Here is a 19,150-nt window from a genome sequence, read left to right as displayed (position 1 = left end):
GGTTTGTCAATTTTGTTGATCTTTGCAAAGAGCCAGCTTTTGTTTTGTTGATTTTCTCTACTGTTTTTTCATTCTCTGTTATTGATCTCTGCCCTAGTCTTCATTATTTCTTTCCTTCTGCTGTTTTTAGATTTGGTTTGTTCTTCTATTTTTATTTCCTCAAGGCATATAATTAGGTTATGATTTAGTTATGATCAGGTTATGATTCTTCTTTTTCAGTGTATGTATTTGCATTATTTTCCCTCTTTGCATTGCTTTTGTTATATTTCACAACTTTTGGTATGTTGTATTTTCATTTTCATTTGCCTCAAGATATTTTATAATTTCCCTTGTCATTTCTTCTTTGACCAATTTGTTGTTGAAGAGTGTGTTGTTTAATTTACACGTATTTGTGAATTTTCCAGTTTTCCTTCTGCTATTGATCTGTAGTTTTATACCATTATGATCAGAAAAGAAACTTTGAATAATTTTAGTTTTAAAAAATTAAAAGTTTTTAAATTTTAGCATTGTTTTGTGGCTGAACATAAGGTCTATCCTGGAGAATGTTCCATGTGCACTTGAAAAGAATATGTATTCTGCTGTTGTTGCATTGAGCGTTGTCTATATGTCTGTGTTGTCTAATTGGTTTATAGTGTTCTTGATGTCCTCTATTTTCTTATTTAATCTGTCTAGTTGTTCTGTTTTATTACTGAAAGTGAGGTACTGAAATATCCCAATATTAGTGTAAGACTATCTATTTCTCCGTTCAATTCTGTCAATTTTTGTTTCATATATTTTGGAATCCTGTCATTAGGTGTGTATATATTTATAATTGTTACATCTTTATGCTGTGTCCCCTTTATTAATATATATTGTCCTTTGTCTTTCGTAAACTTTTTGTGATTTACAGTCTGTTTTGTCCGACAGTAGTATAGCTGTCCCAGCTCTCTTCTGGTTACTATTTTCATAAAATACCTTTTCCCATTCTTTTACTTTCAACTTCTATTTTACTACTATTTTACTCATTGTCTATTAAATCATATAGGAAAAAAATTGGAGTTACAAACCATGCAAAATGTAAAGTAATTCTGGCTTTGTATTTTTTTTAAATCTAAAATAAGTCTCTTACACACAGAATATACATAAAGCGGCCGGGCGCGGTGGCTCAAGCCTGTAATCCCAGCACTTTGGGAGGCGGAGACGGGTGGATCACGAGGTCAGGAGATCGAGACCATCCTGGCTAACACGGCGAAACCCCGTCTCTACTAAATATTACAAAAAACTAGCCGGGCGAGGTGGCGGGTGCCTGTAGTCCCAGCTACTCGGGAGGCTGAGGCAGGAGAATGGCGTGAACCCGGGAGGCGGAGCTTGCAGTGAGCCGAGATCTGGCCACTGCACTCCAGCCTGGGCGACAGAGCAAGACTCCGTCTCAAAAAAAAAAAAAAAAAAAAAAAAATATATATATATATATATACATAAAGCCTGTGGGTTTTTAAATCCAATCTGCCAATTTTTTTTTTTTTTTTGAGACGGAGTCTCGCTCTGTCGCCCAGGCTGGAGTGCAGTGGCGCAATCTCGGCTCACTGCAAGCTCCGCCTCCCGGGTTCACGTCATTCTCCGGCCTCAGCCTCCTGAGTAGCTGGGACTACAGGCGCCCGCCACCACGCCTGGCTAATTTTGTTTTTGTATTTTTAGTAGAGACGAGGTTTCACCGTGTTAACCAGGATGGTCTTGATCTCCTGACCTTGTGATCCACCCGCCTCAACCTCCCAAAGTGCTGGGATTACAGGCATCAGCCACTGCGCCCGGCCCAGTTTTTTTTTTTTACTAGCAGAGTTTAGTTCATTTACATTTAACATGATTACTGATAAAGATTTACTTCAGTCATTTATATATTTGTTTTATGTATGTCTTATATGTTTTTGTTTCTTCAATTACTTCATTTTTGTATTTTGTTGATTTTTTTTGTAGTGGGCCACTTTGAGTCCCCTCTTCTTTCTTTTTCTATACATATTTTAGTTATTGGGGATTACAATTAATATCTTAAACTTATGACACCCTAGTTTGAATAATATCAACTTAGTTTCAGTGGGTCGTAAGAGTTTTGTTCCTATATTTCCCTGCCTTTCCCTTTATATTGTTATTGTCACATATTGCATCTTTGTACACTCTATTGTCACTAACATAGGTTTGTAATCACTGTTTTACTCATTACCTATTAAATCATATAGGAACAAAGTAGGAATTACAAATCATGCAAATGTAAAATAATTCTAGCTTTTATATTTATTTATTTACCTTTATATTTACTTCACTTTTTCTTATGGCTTCAAGGTACCATCGAGAGTACTTTTATTTCAGCATGAAAGACTCCCTTTAGCATTTCTTGTAGTGCAGTCCTCAGATTTTGTTTATCTGGAAATGTCTTAATTTCTCCTTCGTTATTGAAAGGTGATTTAAAAGTATATACAATTCCTGGTTGGCAGCTTATTGTTTTCTTTCAGGACTTTAAATATATCATTACACTACCTTCTGGCTGGTTTCTTAGGAGAAATCAGCTGTTACCGTATTGAGGATCCTTTGTACACAAGAAGCTGCTTCTCTCTTGCTGCCTTCGTAATTCTGTCTGGCCTTGGGTTTCCTCAATTTTATTGTAACATGTCTTGGTGTGGGTTTCTTTGAGGTTTTCCTGCATCAAATTTATTGAGATTCCTGAATGAGTATATTCACATTTTTTTTCAGATTTGGGATGTCTGGGGCCATTATTCCTTCAAATACTTTTTCTGCCATTTTGTCTCTTCTCCTTCTGTAACTTCTATGAGCATATGTTAGTACATTTGGCTCTGTTCAATTTTCCTCAATCTTTTTTCATTCTTGCTACACAGACAATTACTTCAATTGTTTTATCTTTAAGTTCACCGATCCCTTTTTCTGCTTGCTTAAATTTGCTGATAAACCCCGTCTGTTAAGGTTCATATTTCACTTTTTGGACTTTTCCATTCCAGAACTTCTGTATTTTTTTTGTTTGTTTTGTTTTTAAAACTACTTTTAGAGCATTTTTAGGCTCACAGAAAAATTTAGCAAAAGCACAGAGAGTTCCCACATTCCTGTCCGCATCCCCCGGCACAGCCTCCTCAACTATCAACATCCTAAACCAGATGGTGCATTTGTTACAATCAGTGAACTTACACTGACACATCATTATCATTTAAAGTCTGAAGTTTACATTGGGGTTCACTCTCAGTGTGGTACATGGCTTTGAACAAATGTACATGGACATGTGTCCACCATTGGAGTAGCTTACAGAGTAGCTTCACTGCCTTAAAAATCCTCCGTGCTCCACCTACTCATCCCTCCCGTCCTCCAACCCCTGGGAATCACTGATCTTTTTATTGTCTCCATAGTTTTGACTTTTCTAGAATGTCATGGAGTTGAAATCATACAGTAGACTTTTTAGCTTTGTTTCTCTCACTTAGTAATATGCATTTAAGGTTACTCCATGTCTGTTAATGCCCTGATAGCTCATTTTTCAGTATTGAATAACAGTCCATTGTTTGAATATACCACACTTGATTCATACATTTACCTACTGAAGGACATTTTGGTTGCTTCCAAGTTTTGGTTCATTTTTTACCACTTCTGTCTCTTTACCACGCGCTCATTGTGTTCATACAACATTTTCCTGACTTCCGTTAGTTCTTTGTCTATGGTTTCCTTAAGCTCATTGAACATACTTAGCACAAATCTTGATTTCACACGTTTGACTAGTAATCCCAATGTATAGACTTCCCTGGAAATGGTTTCTGTCAGAGTCTGTATTTCCTGTAAATGTGGCAAAACTGCTGCTGCTTTGTATGCTTTGTAATTTTTTTTTGAGACCTGGACATTTTGAGTGTTGTGTTGTGGTGACTGGAAATCTAACTTTACCAAACTCCTCAAGGATTCTGAACCTTGCGTGTTAAGGGCTGAAGCTATCTGTTTGCGACTTTTCCAAACTTTTCGTTTTAAGCTTTGTTTTTCCCAACTTTAATTTGTATTTTTGCACGGTATGTATTCCTTGTTGTGTGTAGTCACTGAAGTTTCTGTTCTTTTATCTCTGCAGTCAACCAGTGACCTGACAAAGATTTCCTTAAATGCTTGGCTCCCAGACCAGAGAAGGATACTTTCTCTTTAAATCCTCTGGAAGCAGTGGCCGGGCGCGGTGGCTCAAGCCTGTAATCCCAGCACTTTGGGAGGCCGAGACGGGCGGATCACGAGGTCAGGAGATCGAGACCATCCTGGCTAACACAGTGAAACCCCGTCTCTACTAAAAAATACAAAAAACTAGCCGGGCGAGGTGGCGGGCGCCTGTAGTCCCAGCTACTCGGGAGGCTGAGGTAGGAGAATGGCGTAAACCCGGGAGGCGGAGCTTGCAGTGAGCTGAGATCTGGCCACTGCACTCCAGCCTGGGCCACAGAGCGAGACTCCGCCTCAAAAAAAAAAAAAAAAAAAAAATAAAATAAATAAATAAATAAATAAATAAATAAATAAATCCTCTGGAAGCCACTTCAGTCTTTGGGGGTTGAAACAATGTCCTTTGTGCTGGCCCCTCAGTGGTCACAGGCGGTCATCAGCAATCAGAACCCACAACCCTAATATTTGGAGGACAAGGGTCCTTCTTGCTTATCCTGGCTCCAGCAAGCGGCACTGCTGTGGAATAGTAGCCACTACCATGTGATAGGCTGACATTCCTAAAATTTACCATCAAACTCTCCCCTGGACAACTCCAGAATTCCCAAATAGTGACTTCAGATAGTGGCTGGCAGCTCCGTAGTCGTTTAGCAGGAGGCACAGATTCCCAGAGCTTGCCAGTCTACTGTCACTCCTCACATCCCAGGATTGCTTTTGAGATGTCGGGACTTTGTAACTAATAGAGTTTTATGGGTAGCCTGCTTGTTCTCAAGAAAGTTTAAAAAAAAAAAAAAAAAAAGAACAAATACATGTCTTGCAAAATGCTTTTAAACATTTTTTTTTTCTGTTTTTGAGACAGAGTCTCGCTCTGTCACCCAGGCTGGAGCGCAGTGGCCCAATCTCGGCTCACTGCAAACTCCGCCTCCCGGGTTCACGCCATACTCCTGCCTCAGCCTCCCGAGTAACTGGGACTATAGGTGCCCGCTACCACACCCGGCTAATTTTTTGTATTATTATTATTATTATTTTTAGTAGAGACGGGGTTTCACCATGTTAGCCAGGATGGTCTCGATCTCCTGACCTCGTGATCCGCCCGCCTCGGCCTCCCACAGTGCTGGGATTATAGGCGTGAGCCACCGTGCCCGGCCGCTTTTAAATATTTTTAAGGAGAAGTTATTGGGGGAAGCAATTGTCATGAAATCAGAAAAGGATAGAGAAGGTGATGCTTGCACACAGTGGAAGACTCACAGTAACACAAAACCAGACACACAGAGAGCACCCGCATGGATGAGTCTCAGGCACCACGTGGAGGGACAAAACCAGACATGGAAGTTCCAGAAGGGGCAATATTAGCCTATGGGGGTAACAACGGAACAGTAGCTGCCTCTAGGAGTGGGCACTGGGTGGGAGGGGACCCCAGGGAGTCTTCAGGGGTGCAGGAAATATTCTACATCTCAATGTGGGCTGTAATGACACAGGTGCATACATACATCAAATGTCACCAAGCTGTATTCTTCAGCTTTTTGCACACCTTACACACACACACATCATTGTGGTTGTTTTATACTTTAGTTAAAAAAGAAAATGGAAAGGAAATTGACATTTCTTGGCTCTTGCTGTGTGCTAGGCACTGACTTGGTCTGCTTTTAAATAAATCATTCATTTCATGAGCACGTACTGTGTCCGAAGTACTGTCTAGGTTCTGAGGACTCAGCAATTAACAAGAAAAATTAGGCACAGCCCCTGCCAGATGGTGCTCACAGTTAGTGTAGGAGCCAGCATCAAATAAGGAAAGTGGCCATAGCAACAAGTAAAGGGCAGTGCGAGTGTGTAGAAGAAGGACCGCGTCCTAGTCTGGGGGCGAGTCAGAAAGCCTTCCCTTAGAGATCAGGTTTAGACAGAGGTCTCAGTCTGAGAAGGAAAAAGCAGCTGAGGGGCAGGGGCTGGGGAGAAGGGCACGTCATATGAGGGAATAGCATGTGCAAAGACCCTGTGGCAGGGAGAGGCATGGCACATTAAGGAGGGCAGGGATTAGGGCCCAGCAGGGTACTGCTGATGTCAGAGAGCAGAGGGCCTGAAAACAACCATGTGCAGATGGGGAAACTGAGGCTGGAGAGGGGAGGTGGCTGCCCCAGGCCTCCAGCAAGTGCAGTGGGGGTTGGAAGCCAGCTTTGTCTGCCCTCTCTGCTCCTGAGACAGAAAGGTTGTCTGTGGGAATGTGGGCAGGAGAGGCTGTCTGGGTTCCCATCAGGGACAAGAGGCTGGGCTGTGGCCGCCTGCCAGCTGCCCTCACTCTCCTGGTCTCTCAGCTCCACAGGGCCTGTGGACAGGGGTGGCTATGAGATCCTGCCCCGAAGAGCAGTACTGGGATCCCCTGCTGGGCACCTGCATGTCCTGCAAAGCCATTTGCAACCATCAGAGCCAGCGCACCTGTGCAACCTTCTGCAGTGAGTTCTGGGGCCTGAGCCCAGGGGACAGTGCAATCACCCTCCTCCTTCTTCCCTAGAGCACCCTCTGGCCCCACAGTCAGGTGGCTGAGGAAAGGGTGGCAGGAGGAGATGTACAGTGTGGCACCTCTTACCCCTCCACCTTCCTGCTTTGGTCACACAACTTTCTCTAGTGTCTCAAACATAGTACATTCTTTCCTGTCTCAGGTCCTTTGCACATGCTGTTCCCACTGCCTGGAATGCATTCCCTCTATCATCTTCCCTCAACTCCCTCCTACTCAACGTTCAGGTCTCAGCCCAAACATCAGGGGTCTCCTCTGATCACCCAGTAGAACTAGGCCCTCCCTTGTCACTGTCTGTTGTTACATTCTTTTGAAACTTTTTATTACAGAACTTATCACACATGTACATAGACAGGATAGCACAACGACGCCCTCTGCACCCATTACCAGCTTCACAAATTGTTTAAATTCTGCCTTGTACTTTCCCAACCAATTTTTTTGGCTAGTGAATTTAATTTAATTTAATTTAATTTTTATTTTTTATTTTTTTTGAGATGAAGTTTCGCTCTTTTTGCTCAGGCTGGAGTGCAATGGTGCGATCTCGGCTCACTGCAACCTCCGCCTCCCGGGTTCAAGTGATTCTCCCTCCTCAGCCTCCCGAGTAGCTGGGATTACAGGCATGTGCCACCGTGCCCAGCTAATTTTGTATTTTTAGTGGAGATGGAGTTTCTCCATGTGACCTTAGGTGATCCACCCACCTCAGCCTCCCAAAGTGCTGGGATTACAGATGTGAGGCACTGCGCCCAGCCTGCCTTGTGTATTTTAAAGCACAGCCAAGATCTCATATAATTTTACCTGCAGATACTGGACCACGAAGACCTGTAAAACATAACCCAAATATCCTATCACTACCAGCAGTACTTTATTGACATCATCTAATACTCAGGCCATATTCAGTTTTCCCTGATTGTCTTGAAAACTATTCATTGCTTGCTGTTCTTTTTCATAACCTGTCCTTTTCCTTGATAGAACTTACCACAATTTGCTGTTTTGTTCTTTCGTGTGTATGTGTTTTATGTCTAACTCAACCACTAGGCTGGGAGCTCCCTGGGGGGAGGAACCATGTCTGACTTGAGCCTAACACAGTGCCTGACACATAGTAAGTCCTTCATGAATACTTGTTGAGGGGAACTCACAGAGGATGAGTGACTTATCCAAGATCACCCAGTTTAAAAGTGGAGATGTCACAGCGACATCCTGGTTTGAACCCAGGACTCCTACTCCTAAATCATGACCTGAACCACTACCCATTAATGAATTAGAATATTCATTGGTTCATCCCACAAACATAGATGGAGTGCTCCAGCCCCATGGAAACAGGAATCTGGCGTGGCCCTTCAAAGACAGTGTCATCTAATGGGAGAAATGACTATGTGTCAAGGTAGAAAGCCGCAGTTGGGAGAGACCACCTTCAGCTGAAGAGATGGAGAGTGGAGAAGTGTCCCTACAGGAAGCACCATCAGAGGCGGATTGTTAAGCCACAGAATGGGGAAATCAGATGGATGTCTGGAAAAGAGGGCAGTATGTGCAGAGGTGCAGAGGTGGGAAACACAGTAGGGAGGACCGAGTCCTGGGGTGAGGTGGCGGGACAGGGTGTGAGGTCAGGCAGGGAGGGTCAGTGGTCTGGGGTGCTCAGGCACCATCTGCAACAGGGGAAGAGGTCACAGAAAGCCCCAAGGACACCAATGCTGGACTAACCCTATGTGACACAGAGTGGAGGTGTCAGTTTCTGTGTGGTTCAGGGGAGCCCTGGGCATAGGACAGGGCCAGAACAGGGGAGGTCACTGGCCCCATGTGGGCCATCTGAGTTTTCCCCAAGGTCCCAATTCCGTGATCTTTTAGTTCCTTCCTTTACTCTGTCAAAGACACAAGAACGGGTGTGTGTTTGCTTTGTGAAGAGGCTTAAATGAATATTCTACTCAAGCCTTCCATTAAGTGAGCATTTAGTATGCACCAGGCACTGTGTTGGGTCCTACAACTCTGCCACCAACCCTAAGAAGAAGTCAGTACTGTTATTTTCCCTATGCTGGAAATGAGGAAACTGAGGCATGGAAAGGCTAAGACCACACTGCCTGCAAGTGGTACAGCCGGGGATGACCCCAATTGAAATTTGGTTCTGAAATTTGGGTTCTTATCCACTATCCTGCACTGCCTCTGAAATGTGTCCTTCAAATATATGTGTGAACCACATTTTCACATAAATACCTTATTCTAAAGACAGAGGAAACTTGCCTTTTTCACAGAAAAACTTTCATGTAGAAATATTCTGAGGCTAGACAGGCGCGGTGGTTCATGCCGCCTGTAATCCCAGCACTTTGGGAGGCCGAGGCAGGCAGATCACCTGAGGTCAGGAGTTCACGACCAGCCTGGCCAACATGGCGAAACCTCATCTCTACTAAAAATACAAAAATTAGCCGGGTATTGTGGTGGTCGCCTGTAATCCCAGCTACTATTCAGGAGGCTGAGGCAAGAGAATTTCTTTTTTTTTTTTTTTTTTTTTTTTTTTTTTTGAGACGGAGTCTCGCTCTGTCGCCCAGGCTGGAGGGCAGTGGCCGGATCTCAGCTCACTGCAAGCTCCGCCTCCCAGGTTCACGCCATTCTCCTGCCTCAGCCTCCCAAGTAGCTGGGACTACAGGCGCCCGCCACCTCGCCCAGCTAGTTTTTTGTATTTTTTTAGTAGAGATGGGGTTTCACCGGGTTAGCCAGGATGGTCTCGATCTCCTGACCTCGTGATCCACCCGTCTCGGCCTCCCAAAGTGCTGGGATTACAGGCTTGAGCCACCGCGCCCGGCCAAGAGAATTTCTTGAACCTGGGAGGCAGAGGTTGCAGTGAGCTGAGATCGTGCCACTGCACTCCATTGGGCAGCCAGAGCGAAACTCCATCTCAAGAAAAAAAAAAATTAGAAAGAAATATTCTGAGGCTTTAGATAAGATAATTGATTGTTCCAAATAGATTTATTTATGCATTCAAAGTTGGGTCCACTGTGCTCTCTTAAGGCAAGTATGATTGGGCTTCAGTTTCCTTGGCTTCTGTGCCTTGGCACTGATACTTGTGTAAGCTGCTATAATTCTTATTTAGTAGTAAGAGAGAAGAAACACTATTCATGTGAACTTTTCCACCTTCCTTCCAGCCCCCTGCCCCAACTTGCCAAAGAGGATTCTGGCCTTTCCCCTTCATTCCTTATTGAAATATTTTGAAATACAATTGAAATAATTTGAAATATATTTCACATTGTTTGAATATTTGAAATAATTTGAAATATTTGATAATCAAAATATTTGAAATAATTTGAAATACATTTCTCCTTGATGAGGCTTGAAAAATGCAAGTAAAGGTCTTATGTAACAATGTAATCTAGATCTCAATTTTAAATGATAACTGAAAATCTTCATATGTTTGGAAACTAAGAAATGCACTTGTAAATAACCCATTGGTCAAAGAAGAAATAATAATGAAAAATAATTATGCAACGCAGCTAAAATAGTACTTAGAGGACAATGCACAGTCTTCAATGTGTATATTGTAAAAGTACTTGCCTTACTCTGGAATTGCTTGCTGGAATTTTACCGTAATTTTTTTTTTTTTAACTTTGATGTCTTTTGTAGTCAAACCTACAACTCCTGCTAGTCTGTTACCCAGCAGTATTACGCACTTCTGTCTCCCAGGGTCACTCAACTGCCGCAAGGAGCAAGGCAGGTTCTATGACCATCTCCTGAGGGACTGCATCAGCTGTGCCTCCATCTGTGGACAGCACCCTAAGCAATGTGCATACTTCTGTGAGAACAAGCTCAGGAGCCCAATGAACCTCCCACCAGAGCTCAGGAGACAGCGGAGTGGAGAAGTTGAAAACAATTCAGACAACTCGGGAAGGTACCAAGGATCAGAGCACAGAGGCTCAGAAGCAAGTCCAGGTAAGCCACCCCAGGTGAATCTGTATGGTGACACGCAGGGTCAGAAAGGGTAGGAGGCCTGATGCCAGGCCTAGAACAGGAGAGTCAACTATGCACAGGCAAATGGGCAGAAGCCAGGGAGATCATCCCAGGATTAAAAAAACAATGTACACAACATTGCCAGAAGTCTGTGGACAAGAAGAAAGCAGGAGAAAGGACCTGCCATGTGAGGAAGAGCTTTGTACTGGGGGCTGCTGAAGCTGTGCCAGTTCTCGAAGCACAAGCATGAGTAAGCAGCAGACCCACCTGTGTGAGCACCTGAGCAGAGCCACCACCTGCCCTCCACCAATGCTGCAGACTCCATTTATTTCTATTATTATTTTATTGATAATTTAACTTTTATTTCAGATCTGGGGGTACATGTATTGGTTTGTTACATGGGTATGTTACTTGATGCTGAGGTTTCGGGTACAAATGGTCTTGTCACCCAGGTGGTGAGCATAGCACCCAGTAGGTAGTTTTTCAGCCCTTACCCCCTCCCTACCTCCCCCTTCTAGTAGGCCCCAGTGTCTGTTGTTCCTGTCTTTATGTCCATCTGTATGCAGTGCTTAACATTTCACTTTTAAGTGAGAACATGTGGTATTTTCTATTTCTGCATTAATTCACTTAGGATAATGGTCTCCGCTGCATGCATGTTGCTGCAAAAAACATGAATTTTTTTCTCTTTGTGGCTGTGTAGTATTTCATTGAGTATATGTACCACATTTTCTTTATCCAATCCACCATTGATGGGCACCTAGATTGATTCCATGTCTTTGCTATTGTGAGTAGTGCTGTGATGAACACATGTGTGTATGTGTCTTTTTGGCAGAATGGTTTATTTTCCTTTGGATATATACCCAGTAATGGGATGGCTGTGCTGAATGGTAACTCTGTTTTAAGTTCTCTGAGAAATCTCCAAACTGCTTTCTACAGTGGCTGAACTAATTTACATTCCACCAACAGTGTATAAGTGTTCCCTTTTCTCTGTAGCCTCACCATCATCTGTTGTTTTTTGACTTTCTAACAATAGCTATTCTTACTGGTGTGAGATGGTCCCTCATTGTGGTTTTCATTTGCATTTCTCTGGTGATCAGTGATGTTGAGCATTTTTTCATGTTCGTTGGCTGCTTGCATGTCTTCTTTTGAAAAGCGTCTGTTCATGTCTTTTGCCCACTTTTTAATGTGGTTGTTGTTTGATTTTTGAATTGTTTAACTTCCTCATAGATTATGGATATTAAACTTTTGTTGGGTGCACAGTTTGCAAACATTTTCTCCCATTCTATAGGTTGCCTGTTTACACTGATAGTTTATATTTTGCAGTACAGAAGCTCTTGCATTTAATTAGGTCCCACTTGTCAACTTTTGTTTTTGTTGCAATTGCTTTTGAGGACTTAGTCATAAATTCTTTCCCAGGGCCAATGTCCAGGTCGGTATTTTCCAGGATTTCTCTAAGATTCTTATAGTTTAGGGTCTTACATTTAAATCTCTAATTGCATCTTGCATCTATGTTCCTCAGGGATATTGGCCTGTAGTTTTCTTTTTTTTCGTTGTGTCTTTGCCAGGTTTTGGAACCAGAGTGAAGCTGGCTTTCCAGAATGAGTTAAAAGAATCCCTCCTTGATTTTTTGGAATAGTTTCAGTAAAATTTGTACCAGCTCTTCTTTGTGCTTCTGGCAGAATCTGACTGTGAATCCATCAGATTCCATTTAGAGTCAAAAGAGGCTTCCTAAGAATGAGAAGGGAAAGGTATTATTAAAAAAGTTTTTGTGGTTCATTAGCCATTGCCAGAGGGAAAAAAAAATTGTACAAAGAAAAGGCTGGGCATGGTGACTCATACCTATAATCCTACCACTTTGGGAGGCAGAGGCAGGCAGATCACTTGTGGTCAGGAGTTCAAGACCAGCCTGATCAACAAGGGGAAACCCTATCTCTACCAAAAATACAAAAATTAGCAGGATGTGGTGGTGCACACCTGTAGTCCCAGCTACTTGGGAGGCTGAGGCAGGAGAAATGTTTGAACCTAAGAGGTGAAGGTTGAAGTGAGCCAAGATCGTGCCACTGAACTCTAGCCTGAGGGACAGAGTGAGACTGTGTCTCAAAAAATAAATAAATTAAAAAATAAAAATAAAAATAATAAAAAATAAAGAAAGAAAATGAAAAAACTTATGGCTGGAGATGGCCACTTTGGACATGAGAAGAAGGGTCCTGTTGAGCTGGGCATCTGCTAAGTGCCAGGCATCAGAAATGATCTAATTAGTCCTCCCAGCAACCACCTCTTGGTACACCTGCCCTGCTCTGTGGCATCAGAAAGGACGGAAGAGGGATGCTGTGTGGATCCATAAACACTAGTGATGGAGTTTGCCCTGCTCTCAGCCTGTCCTGGAGAGACAGCAAGCCTGTTCTTCTCGAGGCTGATTGGTTCCTTTCCTTTGCAGTGACTTTCCTGTGATAACCTCATTACCATGAGGCCAGTCCCCAGGGCCAAGGTCCCATGGGCAGAGCCTGTATGCCTGATGATGGAGGTTGCCCAGCACCCCGTTGTCCCTGCTTAGCCTGGCATCTCCTGCTCTCCTGCCAGTTAGCTGCTGCTGCCTAACAAGCCATCCCCAAATGTGGAGGTGTGGGCTTCCTCCAGAGTCAGGGATTTGGCTGGGCTCAGCTATGCCAGGCTGGCTCTGCTCCATGTGCCTCTCATCCCCGTCCTGGGACCAGTGGGCTGCCCAGGTGCGTCCATCTCATGATGATACAGGACTGCAGCAGACAGGAGCACGCAGGCCTCTTGCCACCTAGGCTGGGAACTTGCATTTCATCACCACCACTGCATTTCTTTCCATTCACAGTGCCAGCAGATTCAGGAGAGGGGAAACAGACGCCACCTCTTGGTGGAAGGAGCAAGCGGGGGGTGGGGGGAAACTTGTAGTCATGGTGAATTTAAGGCCATTTTTAATCTAGCACAGCCTCTTCTGAGGGGAGGTGCAGATTCACATGGAGGGGGTGTGGATACAGAGGGGATGAAGAGCCCAGCCACCGATGCAAGTGGCCATGCCTGCCCCCCTGGTGTCTGGCCACCTGCATACCTTCCCTGCATCCAGTGATGCATTTGAAACTTCCTGTAAACCTGGAACATTGCCCATCTCTGATGTAATAGATTTCCCTGTGAGTCATTCCTACCCACCTCACAGATCAAGAGACAGTCTCAAATTTGGAGTGACTCGCTGACAGTCACACAGTGAGTGCATGGCTGAGCTGGGATTTGAGCACAGTCTGGGGGTTCCAAAGTTTGTCCCCTCTGCAACAGCAAAATGACCCAAAGTGGTGTCCACAGGGCTATTGCTCCTTGGGGGTGAACTGTCGTCCCTGGGACAAGGTTAGCCACTTATTGTGTGTGACCATCAGCCAAGCCCCCTTCCCAGAGGCCACTGCGCAGAACCTTGGAGCCTCATCTTGGCTCCAGGGATGGAGCCCCAGGCTGTGAGCATTGGGGGCTGTGTGAGAACGTGTTGGTGCCAGTGGGGTCGGCATTACCACGCCTCACCCTGCATCAGTTGCCACACTTGTGCCATGGCGTGGCTTTTGGTGACTGTGTGACTGTCGCTGTGCACTGCCCTGCCCTGTATTTCTCCAGGGGCCCAGGGCTAAGGTCTATTCTGTTCTGACCTCTGATGCCTGCATGGGCTGGTGGGGCAGGAGGGGAGCTTGCTGTGGATTGCAAACAGGAAGTACAGAGCCACATGGCCAGGGGAGGGACCCAGAGGTGGACCTATTTAAAGGCAGGGAGCAGAGGACACCATACGACCAAGTTGTCCAGCTGCACACGGTGGAAGGGCTGACCTGTTCTCTGCCCTCTTCATGGGCTCCCCGAAATCTGCTGTCCCCCATCTCCAGCCCTACCAGGCCTCGCCTCACCCTGACTCCAGGTTTCTCTTGCATCCCATTCAGAACTGCCCCTCCTTAGTTGAACCTGGAACTGTGGCAGGCTTGCTGTGCACGGGCAGCGGGGAGAATGAGGCAGTTCCTGTCCCAGACCCATGGAGTTTACTGTCTTGCGGAAGGCCAGGCAGTGGACAAGCCATGCAGATGACACATTCCTTTCAGTGCATGGGGGCCACGTAACCCAGCTGCAGGTGACACGGGGACAAGGAAGGTTTCCTGGAGGAGGAGCCTTTAGGGCAGGCTGGGGCGGGGGTGTGGAATATGGAGCCAGACCCCTAGTTATGTCCCTCACAAGCTGTGTGACCTGGAGCAAGCTACCGACCCTCTCTGAGCCTTAGTTCTGTGAGGCTGGAGTTGTTCACCTTCATAGAGTTGCTATGAGGGTGATTTGGGAGAATACGTTTTTGGGGGAGCACGTGCTCTGTGCGCTGGAACTGCTCATTCAAAAAGCAACTATGTTGAAGCCACATAGTGGGGACAGGGTTCCAGGCAGAGGCAACAGTACATACAGGTGCTGCTAGGAGCAGTGAACTGGGCTGTTGGGAGGCTGTGAGGGGCTCTGTGCTGGAGACTGGCTAAATCTCTTCCTCTCAGGCTTCCAGACTGCAGGAGTGTGGTGGCCACTCCACAGAAGCAGGAGGGACCCCACCCCAGATCTCCTTTGAAGGTGGAGACTGACCGCTCCACATGCTCACCAAGAGGGCACAGAAGGCCCTGCTGCTCACACATGGGGCTTCGTGGGGAGAGCAGGGCAGGCTCCTAAGCTGGACTGAAAATGACTTGAGATGTTGAGCAGGAGAGGAGTTTGACATGGGGTTCTGTTGCGACAACTCCAGGCTGATGCAAGGAGCTCCCTCCCCGGGCTCCAGTGCAGGTGCATGTAGTGTCTGTGTCTCCCTGAGGGGAACAGGTGGCCCAGGGAGCCTGCCCCAGTGGGTGAGGCTGTTCATCTGTCCAGCAGAGAAGGAGGAAAAGCACCAAGGGCAGGACCCTGTCCCCCAGTGTGGGGGCTGCAGAGGACTGAGTTGGGAAGAGCAAGCATTCAGGGGTGGTTGGAGATGGCACTAGAAGGGACCAGACGCCAGATGACAGTGGGCCTCATGTGCCAGACTGGGAGGACAATGTCTTGCTGGGTACAGGGGCAGCCACGGGAGAAGGGGTCAGAGCACGGCTGTGGGGAGAGCGCCCTGTTGCCTCTGGATGGTGGTGATGGCAGCAGGGGCCCTGTGAGAGGCTATTTCTGGCAATAATAGGAACCAGAGATGACAAGGACCTGGGAAGGGACAGAGGGATAGTGCATTGGCATGAGATTAGAACTGGAGGGAGAGGCCGGGCACCGTGGCTCACGCCTGTAATCCCAGCACTTTGGGAGGCCGAGGTGGGTGGATCACGAGGTCAGGAGATCGAGACTATCCTGCTAACACGGTGAAACCCCATCTCTACTAAAAATACAAAAAATGAGCTGGGCATGGTGGCGGGCGCCTGTAGTCCCAGCAAATTAGGAGGCTGAGGCAGGAGAATGGCGTGAACTCAGGAGGTGGAGCTTGCAGTGAACCGAGATGGCGCCACTGCACTGCAGCCTGGGTGACAGAGCAAGACTCCGTCTCAAAAAAAAAAAAAAAAGAACTGGAGGTAGTCAGCCATGGAACTGCTCAGCCTCTGTGTCCTGCAGACATTGGGGGTGCCCGTGACCCCTTCTGGGAATAAGGTTCTGGAATGCATCAAAGCACATAAGGTTAAGAAAAAAACTGTGGTGCTGAAATCTAAATATTGAACAAATTGCGACATCAGAATTAACCTACATGCATCTGGGCTACTCGTGCCTTGCTGTCCCCACCTAAACTGGTCATAATGACTCTGACCTCACAGGGCTCTTGTGGGGCCTCAGTGACTTCGGGTTTGCTGAGCATTCAGAACCCTGCCCAGGACTGAAGGGTTTGTCACCCTGGCTGGGTAGGTTCTGTCCTAGGATAGCCTGTACTTCCTGGGGCTGCTATGACAGTGTACACATGTTAGGTTCTTAAAACAACACAAACTGATCCTCTGTCTTCTGGTCTGGAGCTCAGAAGTCTGAGATCCAAGCAGCAGCAGAGCCCTGCTCCCTTTGAAAGCTCCAGGGTAGGATTCTTCCCTGCCTTCTCCGGCTTCTGGTGGCTGACCCAGGTCTCCTGGGCTTGTGGCCTCATCACTCCCATCTCTGCCTCTTCCACATGGCTTCTTTCCCGTGCCTGTGTCTCCTCCCTTCTCTTCTTGTATAAGGACACTTGTCACTGGATCTGGACACTCGTCCCCAGATTCTTATCTTCATGTCGTGACCTTGTGTGGCTCTGTGGGGAGGCGGGGCTCAGCTGGGCGGGTCTTCTGCTGCTCTTGCTTGGGGTCTGTCATGCAGATGGTGCTGGGGATGGAGCTATTGGAGGCTGGACTCTGATGCTGGGATATTCAGGTCTTGCTTCTCCTCCAGCTGATCTCAGGGCCTGCCCCTCTCCACTGGGACTCTCCAGCTGGACTTCTTGAGTGGTGGCTCAGGCCCAAGGGAGCAAACACTGAGGCTGTCAGGTTTTCTTGAGGCGGAGGCCCGGAGTGGCACAGCCTTGCCCCCATGGCACTCTCCTTGATAGAATGAGGCCCAGCCCAGCCCAGATGGTCCACACGATGTCAGGTGACCATGCTGTAGGCATGGTCTCTGAACACTTGCATGGTTTCTGAACAGTTGGGTTTCAGAATCTCATGTTGAAATGTTTGAAATATGCACAAATGTTTTGTTTTCCTCCTTGAATCAATGCAGTTCATTTCCGCTTAGTAACAATTTGTAGCCCGGCATTCTGTCTGTGCTCTGAGGGCTGGCAGGGTCTCACCTGCTCATGCCTCCAGGGCACTGTTTGCATTTGATTCTGGAGGCAAGTAGGAGCAGGTAAGCCTTGGATATGTGGCACCAAGTTTGCAGGTTCTGGGGTCTTGTTTTCCTCTGTTAGGCCTCTTTGAGATCTGGGCACTGGACAGGAAGGACAGCCACTGACTGGTAGAGTGACACCAGCTCACCCCAAGTTCCCATCTCCCCCCGTAAATGTCAGAGTGACACTGATGACCCCTAAGAGTCCTGGCAGCTCTGTCACTTTATGAGATTCCTAAATCTAAGAGTGGGAAGAGGAGAAGGCACTGCAGAGAGGGGTCTCACGCTGTCTTGCAGCTCTCCCAGGGCTGAAACTGAGTGCGGATCAGCTGGCCCTGGTCTACAGCACGCTGGGGCTCTGCCTGTGTGCCGTCCTCTGCTGTTTCCTGGTGACAGTGGCCTGCTTCCTCAAGAAGAGGGGGGATCCCTGCTCCTGCCAGCCCCGCTCAAGGTCCTGTCAAAATCCGGCCATGGCTTCCCAGGGTGAGTTCATGAAACTGGGGTCCTCGCCCTTCTCGATGCTTGGGTGACAAGCCTCGGGCCATCCCTCCATCCTGTCACTGCCCCTGCTTCTAAGTGGAGAGGCCCAGGGCTCATCCCTGTTATTCGCTGTAGCTTGATAAAATCAATTTAAGACATCCTGGCAGGCAGATACCCAAGAGAGTGGCACCCAGGAAAGGTGGGTGTGGGGTGCCAGCCTTCAGATTTGCCTGGGCCCAGGATTCTCAGGATGCAGGGCCTTTAGGACTAAGCCCGGGAGGAGGTGTCCCTTTGGGGGGTTTGGCAGGCTTGGTGCTGGACTGAAGTGAGAGTCAAGATTTGCCTGCCCACCCCTGCCCAGGCACAGGTTCTGGTTGGCAACTGGGGGACACTGACACTGGCCTGGGTGATTGCCCTTAGCTCCTGGGTCGGAGAAGAGTGCAGCTGCCCACACCGTCACCCCTACCCTGGTGCAGGGCCAGGCCTGGCCCACACACTCCACTCTTGCCTCTGCAGATCACGCGATGGAAGCTGGCAGCCCTGTGGGCACATCCCCTGAGCCAGTGGAGACCTGCAGCTTCTGCTTCCCCGAGTGCAGGGCGCCCACCCAGGAGAGTGCAGTCATGCCTGGGACCCCCGACCCCACTTGTGCTGGAAGGTGGGGGTGCCACACCAGGACCACAGTCCTGCAGCCTTGCCCCCACATCCCAAACAATGGTCTTGGCATTGTGTGTGTGCCTTCCCAGGAAGGGGGCCCAGGTGCATAAATGGGGGTCAGGGAGGGAAAGGAGGAGAGAGAGAGATGGAGAGAAGGGGAGAAAGAAAGAGAGGTGGGGAGAGGGGAGAGAGATGGGGAGAGAGATATGGGGAGAGAGAGACAGAGGAGGCAGAGAGAGAGAGAGAGACAGAGGGAGAGAGAGAGACAGAGAGGGAGAGAGAGGAAGAGAGGCAGAGAGGGAGAGAGGGAGAGAGGCAGAGAGGGAGAGAGGGAGAGAGGGAGAGAAGCAGAGAGGGAGAGAGGGAGAGAGGCAGAGAGGGAGAGAGGCAGAGAGACAGAGGAGGCAGAAAGGGAGAGAGAGAGACAGAGCAGGAGGTCGGGACACTCTGAGTCCCAGTTCCCAGTGCAGCCATCACCTAACCACATGTGCAATAAAGTCCTCGTGCCTCCTGCTCACAACCCCCAAGAGCCCCTCCTCCTGGAGAATAAAACCTTTGGTGGCTGCCCTTCCTCACTGCATTGTGGTTGTGTCTTTG

At 47.2% G+C, this 19,150-nt stretch overlaps 1 protein-coding gene across 1 annotated transcript in view; it reads left to right on the top strand.

The window, feature by feature from the left end:
* The window catches only part of TNFRSF13B (TNF receptor superfamily member 13B), a 31,880-nt gene extending 12,742 nt beyond the window's left edge, over positions 1-19,138 (top strand). Inside the window, exons 2-5 of the mRNA XM_008010499.3 lie at positions 6,459-6,596; positions 10,325-10,570; positions 17,714-17,899; positions 18,413-19,138. Coding sequence (XP_008008690.1) covers positions 6,459-6,596; positions 10,325-10,570; positions 17,714-17,899; positions 18,413-18,663 — 821 coding nt within the window. The 3' untranslated portion in view covers positions 18,664-19,138. The remainder of the gene's footprint in view (positions 1-6,458; positions 6,597-10,324; positions 10,571-17,713; positions 17,900-18,412) is intronic.
* Positions 19,139-19,150: the final 12 nt, after the last annotated feature.

The sequence above is a fragment of the Chlorocebus sabaeus genome, chromosome 16 (assembly GCF_047675955.1).
Source record: "Chlorocebus sabaeus isolate Y175 chromosome 16, mChlSab1.0.hap1, whole genome shotgun sequence".
In the NCBI taxonomy this organism is placed as follows: domain Eukaryota; kingdom Metazoa; phylum Chordata; class Mammalia; order Primates; family Cercopithecidae; genus Chlorocebus; species Chlorocebus sabaeus.
The sequence above is the reverse complement of the archived record's forward strand: the minus strand, read 5'-3'. Positions and strand labels throughout refer to the sequence as shown.